At 26.4% G+C, this 27,110-nt stretch overlaps 2 protein-coding genes and 1 long non-coding RNA gene across 4 annotated transcripts; all 3 read left to right on the top strand.

Annotated features, from left to right (window-relative positions):
• Window positions 1–513: 513 nt before the first annotated feature.
• On the top strand, window positions 514–987 carry LOC135930075 (uncharacterized). Its single transcript, XR_010572721.1, has 4 exons — window positions 514–553; window positions 602–745; window positions 791–877; window positions 918–987. It is a non-coding gene; the product is annotated as an uncharacterized LOC135930075 (long non-coding RNA).
• A 928-nt stretch (window positions 988–1,915) lies between these two features.
• Window positions 1,916–3,498, top strand: LOC135929891 (uncharacterized). 2 transcript variants are annotated; one of them, XM_065466627.1, is made up of 7 exons: window positions 1,916–2,732; window positions 2,779–2,808; window positions 2,848–2,889; window positions 2,934–3,005; window positions 3,054–3,095; window positions 3,148–3,213; window positions 3,259–3,498. In XM_065466627.1, exons 4-7 carry the CDS (start codon window positions 2,999–3,001, stop codon window positions 3,483–3,485), a joined length of 342 nt encoding a protein of 113 aa, XP_065322699.1. In that variant the 5' UTR covers window positions 1,916–2,732; window positions 2,779–2,808; window positions 2,848–2,889; window positions 2,934–2,998; the 3' UTR covers window positions 3,486–3,498. The 2 variants fall into 2 exon arrangements, with proteins under 2 accessions (XP_065322699.1, XP_065322698.1); XM_065466626.1 differs by having other exon boundaries at window positions 3,054–3,110.
• Window positions 3,499–13,781: 10,283 nt separating this feature from the next.
• Window positions 13,782–26,076, top strand: LOC135930434 (transmembrane 9 superfamily member 4-like). Its single transcript, XM_065467230.1, has 15 exons — window positions 13,782–13,936; window positions 13,979–14,084; window positions 14,126–14,169; window positions 14,213–14,325; window positions 15,823–15,928; window positions 15,981–16,167; window positions 16,268–16,420; window positions 19,168–19,238; window positions 20,383–20,597; window positions 21,194–21,269; window positions 23,524–23,607; window positions 23,754–23,849; window positions 24,056–24,164; window positions 24,679–24,841; window positions 25,233–26,076. Exons 1-15 carry the CDS (start codon window positions 13,817–13,819, stop codon window positions 25,465–25,467), a joined length of 1,878 nt encoding a protein of 625 aa, XP_065323302.1. The 5' UTR covers window positions 13,782–13,816; the 3' UTR covers window positions 25,468–26,076.
• The last annotated feature ends 1,034 nt before the right edge of the window (window positions 26,077–27,110 follow it).

Genomic DNA, 27,110 nt, shown 5'->3' with positions numbered 1-27,110 from the left:
AACTATGTTTATAAAATTAACTATAGTTGATATAGTCCCAAAAAATGCTATGGATGCTCTGCATTATTTCAAACACATTTTAGATTAAATTCCCAATGTATTAAAAGGGATAAACTCTTCCCATTACTAAACTAATGAGAGAACACTCTCTTTTTTAAGAAGAATAACAGAGGCCATCAGAAGTACTATTTGCAGGTCACGGCCCGGATTTTTTTTTAAGATTTTTTACGTTATTTTTAAAAAAAAAATTAGGCCGCTCCTTTTTTTTAAAATTTACAGGCTCTGCCCGGCTTTTTTTAAAATAAAATTTTCAGGCCCGGCCTGGATTTTTTAAAAATAAATTATATTTATTTTTGATTTTTATAGCTAATAATAACGATTTCAAATATAGGCTGTTTTAAAAAATACAGCCCAGCTTGGATGTTTTTTTAAAAAAATTTTGGGCCCGGTGTAACGTTTTAAAAATACTCCATTTTTTTATATACTCCTTTAAGCTTATTTGTGGAGTATTTTCAGATCATATTGTTCGTTTATAATGTATTTACATATCAGAGTATATTTAGATCAATGTAATTTTTATAATGATATTTTTTTGAAAAAGTGCTCATGTCAATCAAGAAACATTATTCTGGAGCTGATGATGCTGAGGCGATTTTTTTGAATTTCCAGTCAAATTTTTTAGGTCGTAAAGGATATTTGCCCCGTTGGCGCCTTTTTTAAACTCCATTTTAAAAAATAAATACAGGTTCATATTCATATATTTTACATTATAAATTTTATTTTATTATAGAAAATAAAAGAAGCTACAAATTTATCATTGATTCAAGAAGCTAAAGATTTATTATTGATTCAAGAAGCTAAAGATTTAAAAATACAGGTTCATATTAATATATTTTACATTATATATTTTATTTTAGAAAAGAAAAGATATATCATTGATTCAAGAAGCTAATCATTGATTCAAGAAGCTAAAGATTTAAAAACAGGTTCATATTAATATATTTTACATTATAAATTTTATTTTATTTTAGAAAATAAAAGAAGCTAAAGATTTATTATTGATTCAAGAAGCTAAAGATTTATTATTGATTCAAGAAGCTAAAGATTTAAAAACAGGTTCATATTAATATATTTTACACTATAGTTTTATATATTTATTTTAATTATGTCATTATATCTTAATACTAAATTTAATTCTATACATGAATTAAACGATGCCATATCTATATATGAAAAAGAATTTTTTTTTAACATAGTTATTAATAAATCAGACTTATTAAAGGAACCTTATAGCAAAGCATTTATAGCTCAATATAAATATAATCGAGTTTATTATATATGTAAATATGGACTGAAAAAAAAATAAGTCTAGAGGTATAAGATCCTCATCTAGTCTTCGCAAGCAATGTATTTTTATGTTCACAGTCTTTCTTCAGTGTGATAAACTAAATGTGTATTCTTTAGATATTGTCACATTTGTAAAAGATCATAAAAACCATGATCTAGGTTAGACATATTTATTTGATTTTTAACTAACATGATTTATATAATCAAAATAAAAAACTATATGAGATGCTCTCTAAACAAAGAAGGCTTTCTCCAATAAAAAAAACAAATTGTGGAGCAAGCTATCACTTTTAAAGCTAATAAGGTGAAAATACAAGAATATGTTCTTAATTCAGGTCAGATGATGACTCTGAGAGATATTCATAATATTTCAGCCAAATTAAACAAGCCATCTGATAATGTATTACTTGATGTAATAAATCAACTCAGGGAAGATAATGGAGCTGTGGTGGAACTAGAAAATGATAGTGAATTGTTGGGCATTTACTTTCAAGATTCTAGCATGCTCCATTATCTTAAATATTATCCTGAGGTGATATTCATTGATGCTACCTACAAATTAAACAATCTAGGTATGCCACTGTTTATTCTACTTGTAATAGATAGTCATGGACAATCTCAAATTGTCGCTTTATGGCTTGTAAAGGCGGAATCATATTTTTGTGTTAAAAATATGTGCATGATGCTTGGTACCAGATGAAAAAATCGTCTGCGGGAAAATGGCTGATGTTAAATTGTTTTATATATTTTCTTCAAGATACATTTAAAATATTTGCCTTTAAAATGCCATCTCCGAGAAATAATGGAATGCCATATCTTTATTTGAATGGAAAACAGGCCTATTTAATCTTTTATATTTTATAGATATCAATAAAAATCACTTTATCATCATTGGAGGAGACCTTAACATGAAATTATGTAATGAAATCACTAATTCTCTTATTGGTTTTGCTACTTTAAATAATCAACTTTTTATAAACAAAGAAACAATAAATATCACACATACTTCAAACCCTCAAACAAATATACTCCTATAATCCTTAAAAAATATAATATCTCTAATCTTAATTTACCAACCCCAGCAAATAATTTTCTACATAATTTGAATCAAATCAACAATAATGACTCATGGTTAAACATTTCAAACTCAATTATCAAAACAGCAAATACCCATCTTAATATTAATTATCAATATCTATACATAATGTACATAAATACAAATGTGTTATTTTAATTATTTCTGCTAGCAATATAATTATACATGAATGGGTTTAAATTTAATCGTCAATATGTGTCATTAAATCATCACAACACAAATTCTCATTAAATATTTTCTTTGTTATTTTTTATTTTTCAATATTATTTTTTAGATGTTACAAGAAAAGGTATAGTTTAAAAAAAAATTAATTATATATTTATATATTTATCAAGATGACACAATTAAATCAGGACAGAAAAAATGTTAATACTTTTAAAAATTTATTAAATAACTTTAAACAGTTCCTAGGTCAAGTGAAAAGTTTCATTCTAGTACCATAAAAGGTATACAATGGATTTTATTATTAAATAATATTCCTATTTTTTAGATGATGATGAAAATTTTCAAGAACCAGCTATTAAAAATCTAAAGCTTAATGCGGAAGAAAATCATATGAAGGGTAATATTTTCATATATTTAATATTAAATCCTTTTTGAAAATATCTAGTTATGAATATACTAAATTCGATAGTTGGAGAGGATTATAATTGTATAAACAAAAAAGGTATAATAAAAAAAATCTAATATACATATTTTTTTAGATGATGGAGTTAAGACACCAGAAAAAGCATCGAAAATGCTAGAGCCTAATGACATTCGACCTTTTGGTAACATTTTTAAGATTTGATAAAATCAATTTTTTAATTTAATAGGTGCCCCGCCGGAGAGGACGGGCATGGCTCAAAATGCCGTTTATGGTACAGAGGTGGAGATAGTTGCAATGACAACTATGCTCCAGACAAATATTTTAATACATACTATTTATAAATGGGCATACTATATGCCCATTAAAAAATTAAGTAATATTAAAAAATTTAATGTAAATATTTATTTAATAAATCATAGCGAACATATTGATCGCATAATTAATTTTAATTAATATTTATATCGCATATAGCATATATTATTTATATTGCATATAGCATATATTATTTATATCGCATATATTATTAATTGATTTTTTTATCTTTATAATTACAAATTAAATAAAGGATTTTAATAAATTATTCTGAAAATTGTTTCTAACTTTGAGCAGTAACGTGATAATAGATAGTGCAAGATTTATATGTTAATCTTTGATATTTTCGAATTAAACCTTAAATAAATATATAAATTTTTAACACTTAATATTAAATCTAATAATTTCTAAAGAGAATAAGGCAAAATTGCCTTAAATATCATAGGACATAGAAAAAATAATATTTATTATTCATACGTCAGTTATAAATGCCAATTCACTAAATTTATTATATTTAATATTTATATGTCAGTCATAAACGTCAATATCACTAAAAATGTAATATTTAATATATGCACGTCAGTCATAAACGTCAATATCACTAAATATAGGAGTATATAAAAAAATGGAGTATTTTTAATTGCCTTAAATATCATAGGTAATTTTTATTATTCATACGTCAGTTATAAATGCCAATTGACTAAATTTATTATATTTAATATTTATATGTCAGTCATAAACGTCAATATCACTAAAAATGTAATATTTAATATATGCACGTCAGTCATAAACGTCAATATCACTAAATATTGGAGTATATAAAAAAATGGAGTATTTTTAAAACATTACACCGGGCCTGCATGTCTCTGAAAAACATACCAAGAAGTACAACATGTGAAAGTAGATTGAAAGGTTTTAATTTTTTGAATATTCATAGGCATTTGATGACAAGCAAGGATGAGATAATTGAAAAATTAGCTCAATTCTAACGAATATTGGATATTACATTGTAAATATATAACATACAAAATACAATTATTCCTAAGAAACTTTTGGTGTAAAGGCTCAAAAAATTTAAATTTCTATTTTGGGTCATTTAAGTGATTCTTTACATATAATTTTTTTATAATTCACATTAATTTAAAATTGTGTATTAGGAATAGTTATTAGTCCTAATAAATTTATGCTTGATATTTTTAAAAAACAATAATATTTCTCAAAAAATTTATTATACCCCCCCCCCCCCAGATCAAATATCCTGCGTACGCGCCTGGGTCTGATTGGGTCTTATTTTTCGACATCAGCTTGGGTCTCAGCCAGTGGCGTAGCTAGGATTAAGAATTTTCCTTAGAGGGGGTCCATACATATAAAGGCATGTGGAGCTTCGTTTCACAGACCCCCTTTTAAGGGCCTTCGGCTCTTTTGCCCAGACTTCGGCCGGGTTTATCTTAAAAATCATATTTGTTTTTCTTATAATATATAAGTCCTAGAATTATTGATCATTTTAGTTAGTGTTGTTAAACGGCTCGATATGAGCCGATTTTTATAAACAGCTAACTCAATATTTTAGCCAAAAAAATATTGCTCAAGCCTAGAGATTTCACGAATAATGTTTTAAGTCTTAACCTTTATATCACCCATGAACAAAATTATCAGGCCTGCATAAAATATACATATTCATGGTATTTATTTGATATAAAGTCACTTTTGAGTCTTTTAAACGTTTTCTCTAGGGGAGAGGGGTTAAGTCATTATTTTCTTATCAGCCATAATGTGTATTTTTTTTCTCTGAAGGTGTTAATGGCAATCTAGATAATAAACAATCTGGTACCGTGTTGTGTTTATCCGCTCCATGTCTTATTTAGAAGTTGCACATTGCAATGTTCCACTTCTGTATAATTGACTAGATTTTCTACTAAACCTTAATATAGATCAAAAACTTATTGCAAAAGTCCATATTTAATATTTGATATTTCAATTGTAAAATGTAAAATTCTAAGTTGTAAACGTCCATTTTATTCATAAAAATATCTAATTAAGATCATAAACTATTTAATAATATACAACAGTTATCAAATATAATAATAATTATTATAAACTATCCAGCTTCCATATCTTCTCCACCCCAAAAGGCACACAAAGAAAGATCCATTGTTCTTCACCAAAACCTCGTGTGATCACTCCTTTCGACTCCTATCCCCTAGGAAAAATTAATCCTCATGTCAGTAAATGACTGACATTTAATTTATTTCTTCTTTTTTTTAACGGCTACAACATTCCCACCCTTCACAAGCCCAGCGTCCCTCCCTCCCTGGTGGTATTGTATCGAATCTTCCATTTGACTTGTAGCAACTCTCGTACGCCTTGAAAACGTTCAGGGAATTTATCGAATCGTCTCCTTTTATGATGATTTAGTTAGAGTATAATATCTTCGATATATTTCAATATATAATCGTTAAAAAAAATCACCATAATGACATTTATATCGTGGTATCCATATTTATAATCTATGGAGCAGTAATAGTGACAATATAATATACAAGCAAAACAAAATAACTCATTCATTTAAATACATTTGGAAATATGAGTTATAGTATACATTATTCGGGGTCTGATTAATGGGAATTAGGAAATAATGATTTTAAGTATAATACTGTAATGTGGACAAATGGTTTATGTGTGAAATGCAATTTCAACAACATGTAACTTTCCTTCGGTCATGTAAAAAAAATTCCATCTTTTATAAATATCTCTTAAAATAAGAAAAATCCATTTTAAGGTATTAAGAATAATTGCGAAAATTATTGAACCAAGATTTTAACCAAATTACAATGAATATATATAGAAATATATTTAATATTTTATAGGGAGGAAAAATATATAATACGTAAACAATAAAATACTTTTCATCTAGGAATTACTCAGTATCCTAGGAAAAATATACCATGTCTATTTAACCATACCATCACAATTAGCACCAATTCACAGAAATGTAGAATGCAAAGTAACAAAAATTGAGAATATAATGGATAAAAAAAAATGTAATACACAAAATAAATTTATAAATAAAAATTTTTTTTTTTTTTAAAAAACTTTCTCAAGTATTTAAACGAAACAATATTTCCATCTTAAGGCATACCCATCAACACATGACTGACCTTATCCATATAAATATTTTCCTTTAATACATGCAAATAAAATTTTTTATAAAATCTTATAATTTAAAAAATATATATATAAAGATTTCATAAAAAAAAATATATTAAATATAAAAATTTAATAAAAAAAATATATTAATAAGATTTCAGAATTTAAAAAAATATATATTAAGTACCATAATTTCTACCAATATATCATATAAATCCATACCAAATTTATATATATATACCAAAAATATCAAACTTATACCCATATATCATATAAATCCATACCAAATTTATATATATATATCTAAAATATCAGACTTAAACCAATATATATATATTTAACCATTACAATTAAATACTTAAATTGTATATGCATCACTCTTAGTATTATGATAACATTTATTTTACATTCAAATATATATCACATATATACTTATCATTCACCAAATACTTTATCCGTTTAATTCCAATTAAACCACACTTATAATAGGTGAAAATTATAAATTTGTTCTGATTAGATACTCCTGGAATCTTTTCATTGCAAAAATGATTGCTAAAGCCTCGCTTTCGATGTTGATGTAGTTTTTTTCAGATTTTAATAAGGATTTTGAAACAAGGGCTATCGCCATTTTTTGTCATCTCCTTCTATATGAAATAAGATAGCTCCTAAGCCATGTATAGACGGATGGGCAGCTATACCTATAGGGTCTGTATTAAAAATGTTCAACGTAGGAGCCTACTTGATTTAGTTTTTAATTTTTTATAGCATTCATGATGCTCTATATCCTAAGTCCATTTACCTTCATTGATTACTTTATACAGTGGATCTACCAGATCCGCAATGTTTTAAAATTTTATGTTTAGCTAGCTATGCCTAAAAAAGTGGAAAGTTCTTTTGAAATCTTTCGGGAATGTCTATGATTGCTTTGATTTTGTTATAGTTCAGATGTATACAATCTTTGTCTATTTCGTGTCCCAAAAATCGTATTTTATCTTTCAGAAATAAACTTTTGTCAAAATTAGGTGTTAATTTATATTTAAAAATCCTTTCAAATACTTTCTTAATATTCTCCTAGTGTAGTCGTTATCACCTATGATTTATAAGTCATCTATATAGAATATTACATCTTTTAAATCTCTAATACCCGTTTAATTGTCTATTGAAACATGGCAGAAGACGTTTTAAGTCATATCTTGTGAACCTGAAGTATCCCTTATGCGTGGTAATTATAAGTAAATATCTAGAGTCAATATGATTGGGAATTTGAAGGGGCTTGTTTGAAATCTATTTGCTGCCTTTCGCTAATTTGGCAATTAAATCGTTGATTCTAGGTATAGGATATTAAAAATCATCAAGAGCTGGTTAAACAGTATCCTTGAAATCAATGCACAGCCTAAGACTCCCATTGTTTTTAGACTGATGTAAATTGGCTCATAACATCTTTCACTGGCTCGATGATCTTGTTTTCTAGTTCTAGCCATTTAATTCTTTAGTTATAATGTCTATTCTAGAGTAAGATACCCTTCTCAGTGGTATGAATTTTTACTTAGCGTTTTGCTTTAACTGTAATCTAACTTGCGTCTTCATGAGAGGTATATTAGTTAGCTTTGATTCGCAATTAGATAACAAATTCGCCAACTCGTCTTTATGATCCACATCCATCATACCTATTAATCTTTCAAGTATAACTATGATCTTCCTAACAAAGGCATCTTGTTACTGTTTACGATTAATGCATCCAATATTTTACAATCCCATTCGTATTCTATTCACTCGTGCTGTAATCACATGTATAGTCTTGCCATCGTAACCTGATAACTGTATGTTAGACTTCATAATGTTTTTATGCCTGTTTTTTTAATCATATATTCTTGTAGAATTGTAAATTTCGTGCCAGTATATATTTGTTATGCAATTGTGACGTTGTAGTTTTGATGTTAACCATGTGCATCATCTTTGTAATTCTCGTTTTATTCGTTATTATATGTCAATATTCAATAAATTATAATCTCTATTATTGTTAGGCATGATTTTGCCGTCGTTGATCTCTACTATATTAACTCAATTTATCCTTTTTAAGTAAGGCTCTTAATGTCTAAGATTATGAGCAAACTAATTTCCATTGCAACGATCAGAAAATTGTTGATGCACGTTGGGTCTATTATAACCTCTAAAATTTAAAAATGGTTGTCTGTTGTCAAATCTGTTGTAATATTTAAAATCGTAGATTATTATTGTATCTATAATTGTTATATTAAAACTATTTTTGTTATTGTACTTGTATCGCAATTGTTGAAAGGAATGTAAGGAGTTTGTCGTTTATTTTAATCATAAAATCTGTCACAGTCTTATATTGGAAAATGAAAATGACAATTGTTTTGGTTGTCGAATCTTTGGTGTCATAATATCGTTGTGTCTGCCTTGGTTGTCTAAATGTTTGTAATGCTTATCCTAATGTATGTTGGTTTCATCACATGGCATCACCTGGGCATTATCATATCTGTTTTTAGTTAAATTTGTTCTTAAATTTCTTATCTTATCTTGATACCTTCAAATGATTTACATCAGAGTGTATGTTGACTTAGATAATCTTATGTTTCGATATCAGTTTCATCTTATACTTTACCTATTTTTATGATATCCTCTAAAATTAGTAAATCTTTAATTCTGTACTTTATTTCCTCAGATAGACTTGACATATAACCCAGCCGATTCCAAGTTGCAATCCATGTTAAGCTGACAAATTCGGGAGATTCGATCTAAAAAAAACTTTCGTTCTCCTTTTCAACTACAGCTTTGAAATTGCTAATTTTATTGTTTCAAGTCTAGTAGTCTGAGCTTGTTTATTAGTGTCGACGATTTCTTAAGATAGCCTTCAGTGCATATAGGTAATTTAGTAAAGATATCATCTGGTAAATTGTGGAGTAAGGAAGTGGCATTATCGTCATCTGTACTATTATTATTATTGAAAATAAGTTTAATTTTAGTTACATATGCTTCAATATAAAAAATATTTCTCATATTTTTTTATTAATATGAAATTCATATTTGTGTTTTTTAAAAGATAGAGGCTGTCACCATGTTAAGGTAGGCAAAGAGTAAGACATTAAATACAAAAGTTATAGGAATATTTATTTTTATTTTAATATTAAAAATATTTAACTACTGTTTCATACAAATTTCACACATATATATATAAATCTAATTTAACAATATATTTAATCGGTTAATATAAAATAATAATAAAAATCAGTTATCAAAGTTATCAATTTAGGTTAATCGACCAAGGTATTATAATTATATGAAACTATTAAGTTAATTTAATGATGAAAGATAATAAAATCAGTCCGTAAGGTAAATATTAAGTTAATAGATAGTAAAATAAAAGAAATAATAAAAATCATTCCGTAAAATAATAGTTACGTTATGGTAAATGGAATATATATTAACATATTTACAAATCGTTAACATATATTCAGGATTCTAAAAATTTTATAATATATTATATATATTATATATGGCACAAGATATTATTAGAATTTTAAGTATATATATAGTAAATATTTTACAATAAAGACTATTGACTTATAAAATAAGTTTCTGACATTTTATTCCTCCATTTTCACAATAGGAAATATCTATATGGATAAATGCATATATAAAATGTTAGGAAGTTTATCGTACATAGTTATTATACTCATTATCAGGCTTGTTAACCGATCTTTTTAAAATGATCGAATCCCGATCACAATCTTTTCAAAAAAGGAGGATCGAAATCCAGGATCGACCTTTTTTTAAACGATCTTTTTTTCTATTTAAATTTCTGAAGGAAATTTCTGACCGATGCAAAATTAACTAATATATGTTATAAATTTATTGTAATTGAATAATAATATAATATAACCGATGCAAATAACTAATATAAAAATAAATTAAATATGGTAGAAATTTATTGTAATTCAATAATAAATATAACAATTATTATATATTTATTAATAATTAAAATTAGCTTTTAATAATAAAATTTTTTCTAATCTATCATCATATATACATCCGCGTCTTTCATTTAGAACATGTACAAGCATTTTGTACAATATTTTTCTGTTAAAATTTAATTTAGATTGTCTGGATTTGCAATCAGAACCACTTTGGTTTTGCAGTGATATATTTTTTGTGTAGAGAATTCGTTGAGGTGTTTGGTAATTTCATTTTTAAATTCACTGCTTTTTCTTTATAAAAGAAAAAAATAGTATTTATCAAAGTTGGATGAAAATAACTTCACCTGAATCAAATTTCATTTTTAAAATTTTATATGGAAATTTAAAGTTAAAAAAAACAATGTACAAGCTGAATGTAAAACCTATATAAACAAAAAAATGATAAAGGGTTCAACACAAATTTTGTTAAACATATTAAAGTATATTATTTAATTTATATATGGTTAAAAAAGGTTCATATAGGTTATTTTAAATTTTAAGTTTACAATATTGTCTTTGTCTATCATTATTAAAAGTTGCCCAAGATGATATGGGCTAAAGATTTTGATAAAATATTTTCCTATATATGAATATATAAGAACTATGGATTAAGGGTTCAACAAATTTTGTTAAACATATTAAAGTATGTTTTATTAGTGGTTAAAAGGGGGTATGTATCTTAAAAATTTAAGTTTACAATATTGTCTATCATTATTAAAAGTTGCCCAAGATGATATGGGCCAAAGATTTTGATAAAGTATTTTCCTATTATGAATATAATGAGGCTTTGGCATTTAAGAACTTATGGATTGAGTCAAATGATACAAAAAATACTTTCAATTCAAAATATATTATTTAAAAAAGCCCTAAAAATGTTGTCAAGAGGATTATATAATCAAGCTCAAACTGAAACTATAATACTAATTGATTAGATTTAACATATTATAATAAAGAAATAATAGAATAGATATTTATTTTTCTTTTGGTAAAACATTGCTAAGTTCAATACAAATAACATTGAACTGGATGTTTTAATTATATTAAAGAAAGTCAAAATACATTATAAAGGCTTAATTATTAGTTATTACACTTCCATTTATTATAAATACTCTTCTTTTGAAAATTAAACTAATATAATAGTAATATTAAAAAATAAATGCCTAATTATTATATATAAATAACAAACCAAGATTAACTCCTTATCAAATATTTTATTAATTATACTGTATCTAATAATTCATTTTTTTTATAAAAAATCTTTATCTAGATTCTATTTCTGTAGGACCTGTTCAACTCAGGAATGTAATAAATTAAATTTAAACATGTTGACATTAAGATTATCAAATAAAAAAAATTTAAAAAAATTACTTGTAAATGTCTCTTTAAGTTCGAGGATGATATTTTGGAAGATGATATTATTTTCTTACAGAGACGGCATTTGGTGCTGATCATATTATAAGAGTTGCTTTCATCCATTTCACATAAAGTAAAATACTTACGTAATTTCAAAAATGGTAAAAGATTCTCATTCTCACTTATATCTGTTGTTACATCAATAGTAGAAGCAATAGAATCTTCTAAATCTATAATGGACATTTACATTTACCTATTAAAATGAATATTAATATAATTATATATTTATATTAAATAACTTGTAAGAGCTCTAAATCTCGTAAAATTTAGGAAATCAATAAATATATCTATAAAATAAATGGTGGAATGGAAGTTGATAAAATATGAAGATAGTTATTTTTTTTAAAATAATATTTTAATTTAATTTTTAAAATTTTTATTTTATTTATTGCTTTTTAAGTAAAAAATTAATTTTTAAAAAGATCGGGATCGAATTTTAAACAAAATGATCTCGATCTTGATCCTCAATTTAAGTCAGAATCATAAATCTCGTAAAATTGACAAATTTGCGATCGAATCCAAGATCGTCGATCTTTTGATTCGATCCTTTAACAACTCTGCTCATCATACATTATAAAACATGATAAAATATTCATATATATAATCATTAGTAACTAACAAATATAACACATAATATGTAAATAAAATATTACAATAAATCCCCTTTACTACATTGACCATATATGGTTATTCTCTTTTATAATATAATATTTGACGAAGAAGAAGGGATTATTTTTTAAAAAGCATTTATAGAGTTAATATTAGGAATTAACGCATCTCATCTAATTAACAAAATTATATTAATGGAGTTGAATTACCAAAAGCATATGTGTAATAGCGGACTCCAGATAATTTATACAACGCTGAAAATAATTATGCTATAATAAACAAAGAAATAAAACCGATAACTTGATATAAATTGTCGATATAACGAAATTATAATTGTAATTAATGAAAAATGATGAAAACTCTATTCTAAAAGCCGCTATAAAATATATGGAAATAAAAATGACTTACGCCTGATAACAAATCAATGATTGATACGATTAGTCTTGTTAAATGGCTCAATTTGAGCCGATTTTAAAAAAACGAATAAATCAATATTTTATCCAGAAAAATATTATGCAAGCCTAAAGAATTTTCTCATAGATGGCACATTGAACATCTATTGTCGAAATCTCGACACTTAAGCAATATTTTCCTGGATAAAATGTTAAGTTAGCCGTTTTTAAAAATTGACTCAAATCGAGCAGTTTTGCAACACTAGATACGATGGACATATAATATCAGCGTATGACTACTTTTGAATAATATAATTCAATCCGTACTAGAATCCGAAAAATAGAATTTTTAGAATCTATAGAATATAGTTTTTTGATCAGAATTATCTTGCTCCTGTCTTTGATATCTTACTACTTTGCATACTTATCGATTAATCTTTATAAATTCGGAGGAAGGACACTATTAAATGTAACTTTTTATTTAACAATTCTTCCATTAAATTAAAAAATTTAAAGTTATATTTTATGACAATTGAATAATGATCAAAAAAGTGTCATCATCACAAAAAATTTTTTAGATCATAATATTCATAATATATTATTATTATTTAATCTCGACCAATCAACAATATGCGATATTTTTGATTGATGGTTATCTTGTAATTTATTTTTAATATTGTAAAAATTACATAATACTTGGAATCGTAGATTATGAAACATTTATGAGGTATAACAGTGACTATTATATATATATAATATGAATAATATATGAACAAATTAAATCATTTTTTAGTTGGGTTCCAGTATATACTTCTTACATTTAAAAAAAGGAACATTTTATTGTAATTCGATATTTTCGTAGAGATGCATCACTATATAATCAAATATGTTGCGTTTGCTATTTTATTTTAAAAAGCATAAAAATGATCAAAAAATGAACAACTTATTATTATCAATATTAATTTATTACTTGCATATAATTTTAATCAATTCCTATTATGTACCTCAAACTGCTCCCAATATTTTTCAAGTTGGTCAAGATGTACCTGTAACTGTAAGAAAATTTGACATTTATAGATGATCTATTTATTAAAAGGTATCTACAATAAATAGTATCAAGACATTTTTGCCTTATGATTATTACTCTCTTTCATTTTGTAAACCTGCAGATGGACAAATTAAATATTCAAAGGAGAATTTAGGTATTTTTAAATAACATACGTGATTAATAAATAATTATTAGGTGAATTAATAATTGGTGGGAAAATTGTTAATACACCTTACAAAGTATATAATACATTATTAGACACATTTTATAAATACTTATAAGATTCAAATGAAAGTTGATATTAATTGTATAAAATTGTGTGACCCTAAAAAGTTATCCAAGACAGAATCTTCCTCAATGGTTGAAAAAATTTCTCAAGCATATTTTATGACATTGTAAATTTTATAATTATTTTAATTTAAAATTATATTAATGGCTAAGCAGACATGTTAGATTTTTTAACCACCAAGAGCTTACATGAGGTCTAGCTATTCTATACCTTAGAGATTCCACAATTTTATCACAGAAATATTTTAGTTATTTTGGCAGTCTCATATATCATGCTTTACCATGAGTCTGCCAAGCATAATTCATTTTTATTGAATCATTTTTGTTATATGAACATAGGTAGAACCAGTTCACCAATACCACCTTTTTGGATAAGATTTATTTTAACAGATGTATTATTGCCATGATATTACTAAATTTGAATAAAGTATTACTTGTTTCTTCAATGGTTTTCTATCTATTCGTTTTTCTACCTTTATGAAAATATTATCCTTTTTACTATCAAATTTACAAACACAAGATTATTTAGAAGAAAAATGATTTGGTTTGAAGAATTGAATGTTTTTTTGTAAATTCATGTCTTTACATGCTAAAATTTATTTTATTTAAGTTTTGCCAATATTGATAAGGGCCAATTCAGTTTTGGTTCAATACCAATCTCCATACTGAGGCATCTATGATTTTTCAGGTCTGCCCAAGATCTTTAATTTAATAATATATATCAAACACATTTTTATAAGGTAAAATAAAAAAATCCCAAATTGCTTTGTCCTAATTCCAGAAAAGTTTCATATTTCTTAAGCCTCAACCCATCCCAAAAAAATTTGTAAACCCTACTTAGCTCCATTTTTTAATTTTTGAGTCTTGAAACCTCTATGGGAATATTTGCAGAATGTTATTTCCATTCTAGTTCTTAGTTTAAAATTGATTTATTATCCTAGTTATTTTTGAATAAATCTTTATTGGTTCATTATGGTTTATAAATTGGTTTCTTTTAAGACTTTGGATTTTTTTAAATATCATAATTTAATATATATTTTGAACTGATCCCCTATCTAATAAAAAATTTAAAAACTAAACAAAAGTTTAAGGAAATGGCTTAATCTCATTATGTTATTAAAAAAACATTAGTAAGATGTAATGAAATTAAAATTAAAATTTGCATTACTTATTTTAAAAAAAAGGAATTTATAGGAATCAATAAAATATATTTAATTAAAATATAAATATTACAAATTATATTAATCATTTAAGATCACTAAATTGAATGTACCCCTAAAACTGGGTCAACAATAAATGTGTTATAATGGCTTGGTTCTCACGTTTTGAAATTTCTTTTGTTTATGGTTTAAAAAATTGCAACACTCTATTTGATTTCACGGTTAAATTTGGTTTGACACCCTACTTCCAGGATTCTATAATAGACTTTGTATCCATTCATTATCATGCGAATAAAAAAAATGATAAAATAAAATTAGGCATGAAAATATGAAATTATTTTAAGATATTAGAAGGGAGAGGAAAGGTAGGATTTAAAATATAATTCAATAAAGTAACACAACGAGGAAAACAAAAGTTAATTTTATAAAAAATATATTGTCAAGATTTGCAGATAATTTACCAAGTTTGACCAAATTTATTCAAGAAAAGAGTGATGACGCTTTTTTTGAAAAAGGTTTTAAAATTGGATATATAAATACGGATGGGAAAGTAATATAAAAATTTTTTTAAAAATTATTTATATTTATTTTAATCTCCCTAGCCTTACCTGTTTAATCATTTGAATTTTACGTTGAGATATTATACGGACCCTGAAACCAAAAACTACATGGTAGTTGGATTTGAAGTCGAACCTATGAGCATTGATTACCAGGATATGAAAGTTGAAAAAGATGGTACATGTAAATTACCTGATCATCAATATAATGGGCAACTAATCCAAGAAAATAGTATTTTAAAATATCAATTAATTTTGACTAAAAATTTTATATTTGTATCCAAATTGTAAAATCATCTGTTTTTTTAAAAATAAATTTAAATAATATTCAGAAAATACCGAGTTGGCATTTACTTATTCGGTCAAATGGGAACCTAGCGATTTGAGATGGGCCTCTAGGTGGGACTCCTACCTTTCCTCCAGGGACGTTAAAATACATTGGTTTTCTATCATCAATTCTGTCGTCATCATATTTCTGTTATCAGGTTTTAAATGAAAAACAATTTAATTAATAAATCAATTTTTTAAAAATAATATTAACTATGTACCTTATTTATAAAATGCGAAATAAGTTTTTTAAAAATACTAATATTATGTATAGATTTTACAAATTAAGCGTTTGCGATGTTTATTACTACTTGAAAATAAAATGAAAAACATGCTCAGACTTGTTTAAATTGAAACGATATTAAAAATTAAAAACGATAAAATGAATCGCAAAACTTGTTTCCCATTTTTTTAAATATGATATTTGACGCGAGGATGAAATCGCGCTTATCTGAACGATATCATTTGAAATTCATTATTTGCCAATCGTACAATACAGAGTAAAATAGCACAATTAACGCATTATAGCAGTGCGAGTTTAAAGCGTTACCGCATTCACCCATAAATGATTTTTCAATGGGATCCTATGTTTATAATAATATTTAAACCTAGGCATTTTTTTAAATATATTTAAACAAGTAGCGATATCTTAAATTAAATGAAAATATATAAAAATTAAATTTTGCCACGTATATTTTTTTAACTAGCCCTTTACTGTCATAATTGCCTTTTATTAAGTCAATCCAAAAAAAACGACAAACTGAGTTTTAGCAATTATCGCGTACCAATCTCGAGGTTTTAATCTCTCCAGCCGTTTGATTGAGTTGTTGTCTGGCATAGAATCGAGAAAATTTACTATCCACAACTTTCTAGTCGTATTAATATTGTGTGATCTTTATGAAAAGAAGAATAAAAAAGGGGGGGGGGGGAGGGGAAATGAATCAAATTAAAAAAAAATGAATATGTTTGAGAAGTAAGAAGAACTGATCTGAATACAAACATAATACGTCTTACTTATCCGATCCCCAATATCGTGGACATCATCTCACGATGTTGAGGATAAACTTGTGATATGATAAAAAGAACATGGAATTCTATAAGATGGTGAGATAGTCAAGCCGTCTTAAGTGATGAAATAAATTTTCTCTATAAAAGCGGTATATTTGTTTAAACAAAATATGTGGGATGAGGTAGAATTCCATAACCATTAATCAGATTTCGCATCAAGCTGGTGGAAGGGACTTGGTCAACCTTGCCTCTTTAAGGAAAGTAGCAAATATCTTATTAACCCTTTTAGGTTTAACTTTTTCATCATAAAGAAATCGGTTCGTCTAAGGGGGTCATATTCATACAAAGAATCCGAAATCGATTGAAAACTTTGACTACGGGAATATTTTAGTGTTTATTTATATAAAATATTTACTAAAACCCAGATTTGTGAAGCTCCTACAACATGCATTTTTGGATTTATTTAAATAACTAGAAGAAAGAAATAAGTTCTCATAAAAACAATTATTTTTGCTTCAAAATGTTAATTTTTTTAATTTTTTTTTCTGAAAAAAAAACAAAAAAAAAGGTCAACATTTTTTTTTGTTTTTATTTACTACTACAATTTACGGATTAAATCTATTAATATTTTATTGCAAAATTTTCATTATTATAATCATTTAAAATATGATTTCTACTAAAGATTTTGTCGGATTTATTTTTAAAAATATTATCATAATCATTTTATAATTTTCCTAATTAGTTAAAATTGTTGTTATTAAAATATAACAAAACTAATTTATATTTTTTTTTTAGGAAATTTTTAGAATGCTTAAAACAGTGCTGTTGAACTCTCCCTCTAGGGTTCAGGGTGGTCCAGGAAAATAAGGACTTAAAAAATTTAGTTAAAATAATAGAAACTTAATTTTCTTTAATATTACATTTAGTATTTCCAAGTGTTGCTAAATACCGAATCTCGAAGTTTATATTTCACATAAATTGAGCGCTTCAAACTCTGCGTTGCAAGCGCAAATAATGCATTTCAAATGGCCTCGTGCAAATTGGTAAAATTACCGTTTGGCGTTTGCAACCATTTAAAAAAACGCAAATAGATTTTCTTTTTCATTACTTTTTTTTATTCTTCCCTTTGTAATAATATATAAAAATGAATATAAATAAATTACTTATATCCTAAAAAGGAGTATTTAAAAATAAAAAAAATAAGAAGGCAAACGATAATATAATTTTCAATGATAAATTCTTTTTTTGGAGAAATTATTTAAAATTTTGAATCGATGATACTAATAAAAAAAGGCAACCTCAATTTAAACAAGGGATGCGTTACGTTTAAACATAAACGCTCAATTTGTAAGCACTATTACATAATAATATTATTTTGGCTAAAAATCTTAATCAAGCCATTTTTAAAAATCGACCCAAATCGAGCTTTTTAACAACACCAGTATTTATCATTCATTAGAATAATTACAATACAATTTAAAATTATTACATTTATTATGCAGATTTGATGGAAAACATTTCCTTATTTATTAATTTATTTGCGTATAATAATTATTTCAACTTGCGAAAATTGTTAAAGGTCGCATATTTTTATCCTTCACAATTTTCACAAAGTTAAATAATTTGTAATTATATCTATGCGAATTATCCAGATATCTACCAAAATATCGTAATTGGGAAAATAAATATATATATTAAAAAAAACAATTCTTGAACCCATAATTTTAATAAAAAAGGATTCAGATCCAATAAAAATCCCGAATGCCCAAAGGGTTCGGGTTCTCAGCCCTGCTTTAAAAATAACTTTTAAAATGCTATTTAAGCTTGTTTTATGTTTTTTAACGCTTGTTTTTCCCCGTTTTTATGTTTTTAAAAAATATGTATAATAATATAACAGGTATTTTGACGATGATTATCATTCGAACACTGCGAAAAGATATAGCCCGTTATAACAGAGAGGAAGATTTGGTTAGATATTAAAAAAAATATTACGATATACTTTTGTCGTTCGATCTAATCTACATTTTATTTTTATCAAACATTGGACCACTTTCATTAACTATTAGTAATGTATCGATATTCTGATTTTTTAAAGAATTGAGTATCAGCTGATATTAAATTTCCCGACCCGATCCGATAAAATGATTGAATTAAAATTTATTAAAATTTAATAAATATTTTAGTATAATTGAAATACATAATTTATTTTTATAAGGATATTTATATGTTAAAAATTATTTATATAGTTTTGCATTGATGAGTATAACTGAATGAATATAAAAATGAAGGGTCATTTAAAATTTTATAATAGTATAATTTTTAAATGACTTATCTTGTGTTATTTGGTATAATAAAAATTAAGATATATTAAATATGTATAATGAACAAAATAAGATTAGTGACATAGGATCGCTTAGTGGTATCAGTACAACTCATATTAATATTTCTATTTCATAGTTTTACTTAATTTCGTGATCAGCTCTGCATTCTAACTATTCGCTACAACGTTTTTTCTTGTATCAATCATTTTAGCCGTGTTGTAAATGGTATCTTTATTCGTTACCTTTTTATAAAAAAGTAGCTCTGTTACTAATAACCTTCTTTTCATCGATGAATAAAAGTACAAAAATAATCGTATCACCTATATTTTTGCTCTCAACTGGGGGTGTATATGCCCATTTTACATGCTATTCCCATCTCTACCAATTCAAGCTTACATTATTCTTTAATTTATGTTGCCACCCACAGGAATGAATTAAAAATTGTTCAAAGGAAGCTTATTTAAAAATTTTTTAAATTATGTTTCATTATTATTCTCTATCTCTTCAATTTTCCCTACAAATTGTTTTTGATCATTTATCGATATCATTCTCTAACAGGAAGCTTAAATTACCTGAAAATTCAATCACAAGGATATATTAAGGCCTTGCATCGCTACTCCTTCAATTCAATCCTTTGCTTAGAGGCCATTTAAATAAATCATTTTCGACATAAAAATTAAATCAAATTTCACTATCCATTTAAATTAATAAAAAAGACTTGTCATGTATTATTTTCATTCATTTATTAACTATTCCATTTTTATTTATTATATACGAATCTAAATAAACAGGAAGATACATTAGAAGAGACGGGCTGGAAATTAGTTCATGGGGACGTCTTCAGGCCTCCCAAATTTCCCGTGTTGTTCTGTGCACTGGTAGGATCCGGTCTACAAATAGCCGCCATGTCCTTGATTGTGTTGTGTTTTGCCGTTTTAGGAGTATTGTCTCCAGCCTCGAGAGGGGCTCTTATGACCGCCGCCATCTTTCTCTATGTTTTTATGGGGTAAATATTTTGATTATGCTTTATGGGGGGTTTTGTCCTTATAAAAAGCATTCTTTTTATATCTGTTAATTGATTTTATATAACTATAAGAGACTTTTTTTAAATATTATGATTAAAATCAATTATTTTTTTGAATAAAAATCACAATTTAAATCAATTTTCTTTCTTTGCTTGTAATTTAAATAATTATTAGTTTTTTAATTATTATTAAATGAAAACTTAGATCTTTTTTTAAACTTATATCCCAAGTCACATAGAAAATATTTTAATTATATTGTAAGACTTAATTTAAATTAAAAAATCGTAATTTTTTTTTGATTTTTGCCAATCACCCTAGTAGTGGTGTGCATGTGACAATTATAAATACTAGCTACCAAAAAATAAACTACAAACTTCTTTACTGTATAAGATAAATAGATTTATTTAAAATTTCTTGATTTTTAAAATTAGAGAATGGAAATGTAAGAGAGCATTCCAATACTCACTAGACAATATATTAGCTTCTTTATATATTTTTTTAATCCGTTATAACTTTTTCATGATTATAATGGACATAAAATATATTTTGCATGAATTTTGTGCTTAACTTTTGACAGAATGTTTGCTGGCTACTATTCCTCCAGGCTTTACAAAACTATTAAAGGAACCCTGTGGAAGAAAACGGCGTTTTATGTAAGATTTTTATGAACAATTTTGTTTTATTTTTGCAAAATTTTTTAAAAAATTTACACGAAAATTGATATATTTTTATCCTTTTTATTCTATTGTATTAGATCTAACATGATAATTATTTTAAATTTGACCCTATCTTCCCTAGAACATGTTCAGTAATACTAAAAATATGCGCTACCATTCATTAATCCCAAGATGAGATTGGAAGAGGTTGACAAAGCATTGAATCAACACTCGATTTTAATTAGTTATTAAAACTATTATCTTAATTGGGAGCTCAGGCTAATCTTAAATTTATTCAATTAGAAAATATTAATGGTTTAGACCCTCTATCTGATATAATGAAAAGCCCCTTTATTATCAAAAGTTAATTATTGTTACAGGTCCTACTCTTAACTTATCAAAGGCTTAGCTCCCTGCCTTTTATTCTCAAGATGAACATCCTTTCATCCTAATCAATAGATAATAACCAACCTTCCAGGATCACTGATAAGCGATGATGCTGCAGTTTCTGTTTTTTTTAAATATTCATATCAATGATCAAAGATCTCGAACTCCTGTAACAGCTTCCTCCGAAAATTTTACAATCTCAGTTATTAACCTTGTTATTTAGGTTCCTTACCCAATCTTGAAAATCTCTTAAAATCATGTTTAGAAGAGATCCTAGACATTAAATTTTTATCATGGGTGCAAGCATCTCTTCCTTTCAAAGCAGGCCTCATTGGTATTCGATCCCTTATTTCCCTATCACTGGCAATCTTCATCTCTCATCAGAAGATTTAATTAACTAATAAATAACTACTTTAAATGATCTTATTTCCAAACATTCCCGAAAATCTCCTTATCACGATCATCCCCATAAATACCATTTAAAAAGACCGACATTTTTATGATTGCACGCTCCATTGTATTTCTCTTATTGAACCCGCCATTTGAAGAACTTTACAGTCTTCAATTTATCCAGAATATTGATGGTTATGAAAGAGTAGACACTATTCATAAGAATCTGGTCACATATATATCCACAGAAGAACTTCGAATCTCATATGGCCCGCTCAATACAAGTAAAGTCATCCCACTCCTCTGCAGTTTATGCAAGACCAGATAAAGGCAGACATTGTCGCCATCGTGAAATAAATGTCCTCACACATAAGATCTTTTTCAACCGCTCTCATTCCATTAATTTAGAATCGGTAGGAAATAATACCTTAGACACGCCCAGGTTGAATAACACTCATTCTCTGAGATCACTATTTCAGGTGATCTCAAGAAAAACTATTTCTCAAGCAGAAACTAGAAAAATTCATAACTGGTTACCTATCCACGGACCTATGCTATTACTTTAGTTATTTTTATCCAAATGCAAATTTAAACATTCGATAAAATTAATAAAAATCAAGTTCTTGTAGACCTGTTTTGTAAACGCTTCAGCATTTCAGGGGAAAAATGGTGGCGCTGGTTAACAACAACTACCAAAAAGTGACCAAAAATCAGTTGATGACTTCCCAAAATCCTCATCAAAAATAAACACAAATTTACTAGGATTTTTGTTTGATCCAAATTATTTAAGTTAAAAAACATGTGGTTTATGCAATTTGTTTTAAAATTCAACCACCTCCCAACCCATGGTTTTATAAAAAATTTACTCGTCCGACCATTTATACAAAAATTTTGTTTAAATCGCCCCCCAATGTTTAAAAATTATTTTACTGGCTGATTTGGCTCTATTTATTTTATATGAATGCATTTTTAATTTAAATTTATAGAATATGCAATATTATGAAATAAATTTTTTTTTAAAATAAATAGATACGAGCTCTGCTCATTTCGCTTGAAATAATATTTAGGATTTATCCTCCTATCACCCGTCCATTGTTTTAAAAATATTTTTTAACCAGACCACTACACGCCCAATGTTTTAAATATCTATTTTGTCCAGAATAATATTTAACAAGCCTGAAGATTTTGGTCATAGTTGGCACAAAGTCTTGGACATCCATTAGCAAAATCTCATGGCTTATAGTCAATATTTCTTGACTAAAATATAGAGTTAGCCGTTTTTAAAAATTGACTCAAATTGAGCCATTTAACAGCGCTACCTCTCAAACCCTCCAGGAGAATGGGCGGGTAAGCTAAAAACCCTCCCATTGCAGATTTCTGTATATGGTACAATCTCATGTCAGGGAGTATAATATTTTTTAAATGTTATGATTTTTTTTCTTGTGTTTTTATAACATAATTTACTTTCTTTTAGACTGCCACTTTATACCCCAGCACTGTCTTCAACATATGCAGCTTTCTCAACTTCTTTTTATGGGCCAAACATTCATCTGCTTCGGTATACTTTTTATTAAAAAATTGTTTGTTGGTTCTTAAACGAATATATTTCTAACAATATTATTAACCTAGCTTCAAGTTATTCATTTATTTAAAGGTTAATCGTAAATTAATTGCTTTTATTTAATAAATTGTAAAAATTTATAGATCCCGTTTTCAACGATGATGGCCATTTTATGTTTGTGGTTTGGAATTTCTGTACCTCTGGTGTACATAGGATCTTATTTTGGCTATAGGAAACAAGTAATTTAATTTTGAAGAAATGATAGTAAAAATATATTAATGATAGTTTGAAGATATTTGTTTGTATAAAAATTAGGAAAAATTCTTATTAGAAAATAGGGAAAAAAATATCTACGAGGAAAGTTTAATGAAAAAATCAAAATAAGTTATTATAATAATTTTATATGAGATGATTAACAGATTACTAAATATTAAATATTTTAAAGCCATACTCGCAGCCCGTACGTACTAATCAAATACCTCGGCAAATTCCCGAGCAGCCCTGGTATATGAACTCTTTTGTTTCTTCACTCGCTGCTGGTGTTCTTCCTTTCGGTTTAATTAATATATTTATTCATGTTTTCTTAAAAATCATTATTTAAAAAAAATAAATAAATAATGAAACCATGTGATGGTAACTAGGATACATTAAAATAACTAATTCTAACTTCAAATGCCAGTTACTTAATTTAAACTGTAAATTATTTATCAATCATACCCAAATACGAAGGGTTTTTTTTCAAATATATAATGATAAAAGCTATCGAATTTAATATTTTAGAAAAATCTTCTTTACAATAGAGAGTTTAATTTTAATCGGTTAAGTTTAGCCCATTTTTTATTGGCTTATCCGACTAAATAATCCATAAAACGGCCATGGTCGGTTGGATATATCGAAAATATTAGGTTATATAATCACCCTCAAGAGCTGATAGATAAAATTAACATTAACATTAAGAAAATAGAAAAACGATAACTTATAGATTACGGAGATTATAATATTAGATGAGATAATTTCTTAAAATATAATCAAAAATCTAATTTTTTTACCATTATGTTCTCAAAATAGGCAGCACATTTATAGAACTATTCTTCATATTTACGGCCATATGGGAAAATCAATTTTACTACCTATTTGGCTTCCTCTTTCTAGTCTTTCTCATACTCGTCGTGTCTTGTGGCCAAATTAGCATTGTCATGGTTTACTTTCAGCTCTGCAACGAAGATTATAGGTGAATTTCAATTTATCAGCTGAGAGTGATAAGGTGGGGGAATGTCTTGGCAGAGAAAGTGAAACGCGTCTCATCTTTTAATCTAAAGCGAGATACACCCGAAATGAACCAGAACTGACGTTTCACATTCTCTACGTGGCAGTCATTGCCTAAGAAAATATTTATAAGAAGAAATATTTTTTAGTATTCATTATTATATTTTTGTTACTCGTAAAAAAACAGAATTAGGTGTAAGGCGGGGAGGGGGGTTTATCTTTTAAAAGGTTTTAGCAATTTCAATGTATATTAATCTCGTATTTATAAAAATTTTAAAAAGAATAAATATATATTTTTTTAAATTAGGAGTAATATTTTATATTTTTGATATAATTATTATTTTATTGGAACACAGATGGTGGTGGAAGAGCTTTAGCGTGTACGGCGGTGGGTCAGCACTATATATGGCTGGATATGCCTTATTCTACTTTTTTACCAAGTTAGAAATCACGGGATTCGTACCGGTTCTCCTGTATTTAGGTTACACTGCTATTATGGTCCTAACATTCTGGCTTCTGACCGGAGTCGTTGGATTTTTTGCCTCCTACCTTTTTGTTAAGTCCATTTACTCTGCCGTGAAAATTGATTAAGAAAACTAAATAAACTGAATTGAACAGAAATGTCTTTCTATTTTCTACCACTATTTTTAATCTTTATGTTCACCCCTATTTCGCAATGACTGAGTTTATTCTAGTATATTCTTTATTGATTGATTGCATTACTAAAATGGCCCTAATATTTTGGCGTTTGACAGGGGTGGGGCGGATATTTTGAAATTATGTACTTCAGCGTGATGATCCATTTAAAGATAACAATAGATAGCCTTTTTAAAAATCCCTCCTCTCAATTATATGTTATTCAATTCCAAAAAAAAAGTCAATTAATTTGGAAGATTTTATAATCTGGTTAGCAATCACACCTTATTTTAAAAATCAAAGAAGTTATAGATTTACTTTTTTTGCCATTTCTTTTAGTTGTTTTTATGTTCGTTGCACTAAACAATGTCATGGTCATACATTTTTTTTATTGATATAATAAATTTTTACATAAGATATGGACAACAATATTTTTAATCTAATAATTTATTATGAATGACTTTTTTTTCTATATTTTTAAAATTAATACTTTAAATATATGATCTATATTTTATACCAACTATCCTATATTGCACAAAACCTCGATTATATTTATAAAATGTAAAATATAATAAAATTATTGGACATTTTTATTTTCTGTAAAATATTACATATTATGTATACCTTGATTTAGAAAAATATATAATTATATAAATTGTAAATAACTGGTTACATTGCTGGAAACCTTTTAGGACAAAATATTTTCTTTACGTTATAGCGAATTTTGGGCAGTTCGAATATATAATAAAATAATAATATAATAAATAAGATTGTAAATAGAACTTATCGGTTGTGCAGCAAAAAATATAGTAAAATGATCGATAAGATAGTTTCTCACTCGATATACATTAAATAAGGCTTTAAAAAAAATATTTTCTTTCACAATAATAAAAATAAATAGAACAATTATTTTTTTTTAGTTTAAAAACTATTTATCAAATTAAACCCCCATTCATTATCTGTTAGTAATAAATATTTGTTCTTATTTAGCATAATTTTTTTGCGCTTTTCGAAAAATAATACTTTAAAAACGTGCAAAAATATGTAAGTACTCATTATTGATATTTGGAGAATTGCTACACCCAGGCAGATTCTTATAAAATACAAATTGTATCAATAAGCAGGGGCGTCGCTAGCCTTCACAATCTCAGGGGGCTCAACTAGAAAAAATTTTATGAGGGCTTCGCCCCCATACCCTCCAATTTGCGGGCTTTTGCCCGGCTTTCGGTCGGGTTTACAATTAATATATTATACGTTTTTAAAATTTGTTAACTCTGAACAATTATTCTGATTTTCATATTTTGTCATTTATTATATTATGCATACAAAATAAACTGGTATATAAAAAATCACATAATGCAATAATATAATTCTTAGCAACTTACATTGACAACAGGTTATTCTCTGTAACCATTTTAGACAATGTTTTATAGAATGGACAAATAAGGAAATATTTATAGGCTTAAAATCAACATTTTTGAAATCATAAAACTATACGGTGCTTAGAGCTTCCTTTTAGATGACATGATGGAAGCTAGATAAGTAATCGAGAAAATTATTGTGAGATATTAAATTTCAAAAGATTATCTTCCATTTTA

Source organism: Gordionus sp. m RMFG-2023, chromosome 5 (genome assembly GCF_954871325.1).
Source record: "Gordionus sp. m RMFG-2023 chromosome 5, tfGorSpeb1-WG-v2, whole genome shotgun sequence".
Classification (NCBI taxonomy): Eukaryota; Metazoa; Nematomorpha; class Gordioida; order Chordodea; family Parachordodidae; genus Gordionus; species Gordionus sp. m RMFG-2023.
The sequence above is the reverse complement of the archived record's forward strand: the minus strand, read 5'-3'. Positions and strand labels throughout refer to the sequence as shown.

What these genes read in the sequence shown, in the direction of transcription:
- LOC135930434 (XM_065467230.1), top strand. Translation starts at nt 13,817, where the DNA reads ATGAACAACTTATTATTATCAATATTAATTTATTACTTGCATATAATT. An exon ending in ATATTCAAAGGAGAATTTAG is followed by an intron (nt 14,085 to 14,125) that starts GTATTTTTAAAT and finishes AATAATTATTAG; the next exon opens with GTGAATTAATAATTGGTGGG. An exon ending in ATATAAATACGGATGGGAAA is followed by an intron (nt 15,929 to 15,980) that starts GTAATATAAAAA and finishes TAATCTCCCTAG; the next exon opens with CCTTACCTGTTTAATCATTT.
- LOC135929891 (XM_065466626.1), top strand. An exon ending in TAATTGTATAAACAAAAAAG is followed by an intron (nt 3,111 to 3,147) that starts GTATAATAAAAA and finishes ATATTTTTTTAG; the next exon opens with ATGATGGAGTTAAGACACCA. An exon ending in TAATGACATTCGACCTTTTG is followed by an intron (nt 3,214 to 3,258) that starts GTAACATTTTTA and finishes TTAATTTAATAG; the next exon opens with GTGCCCCGCCGGAGAGGACG.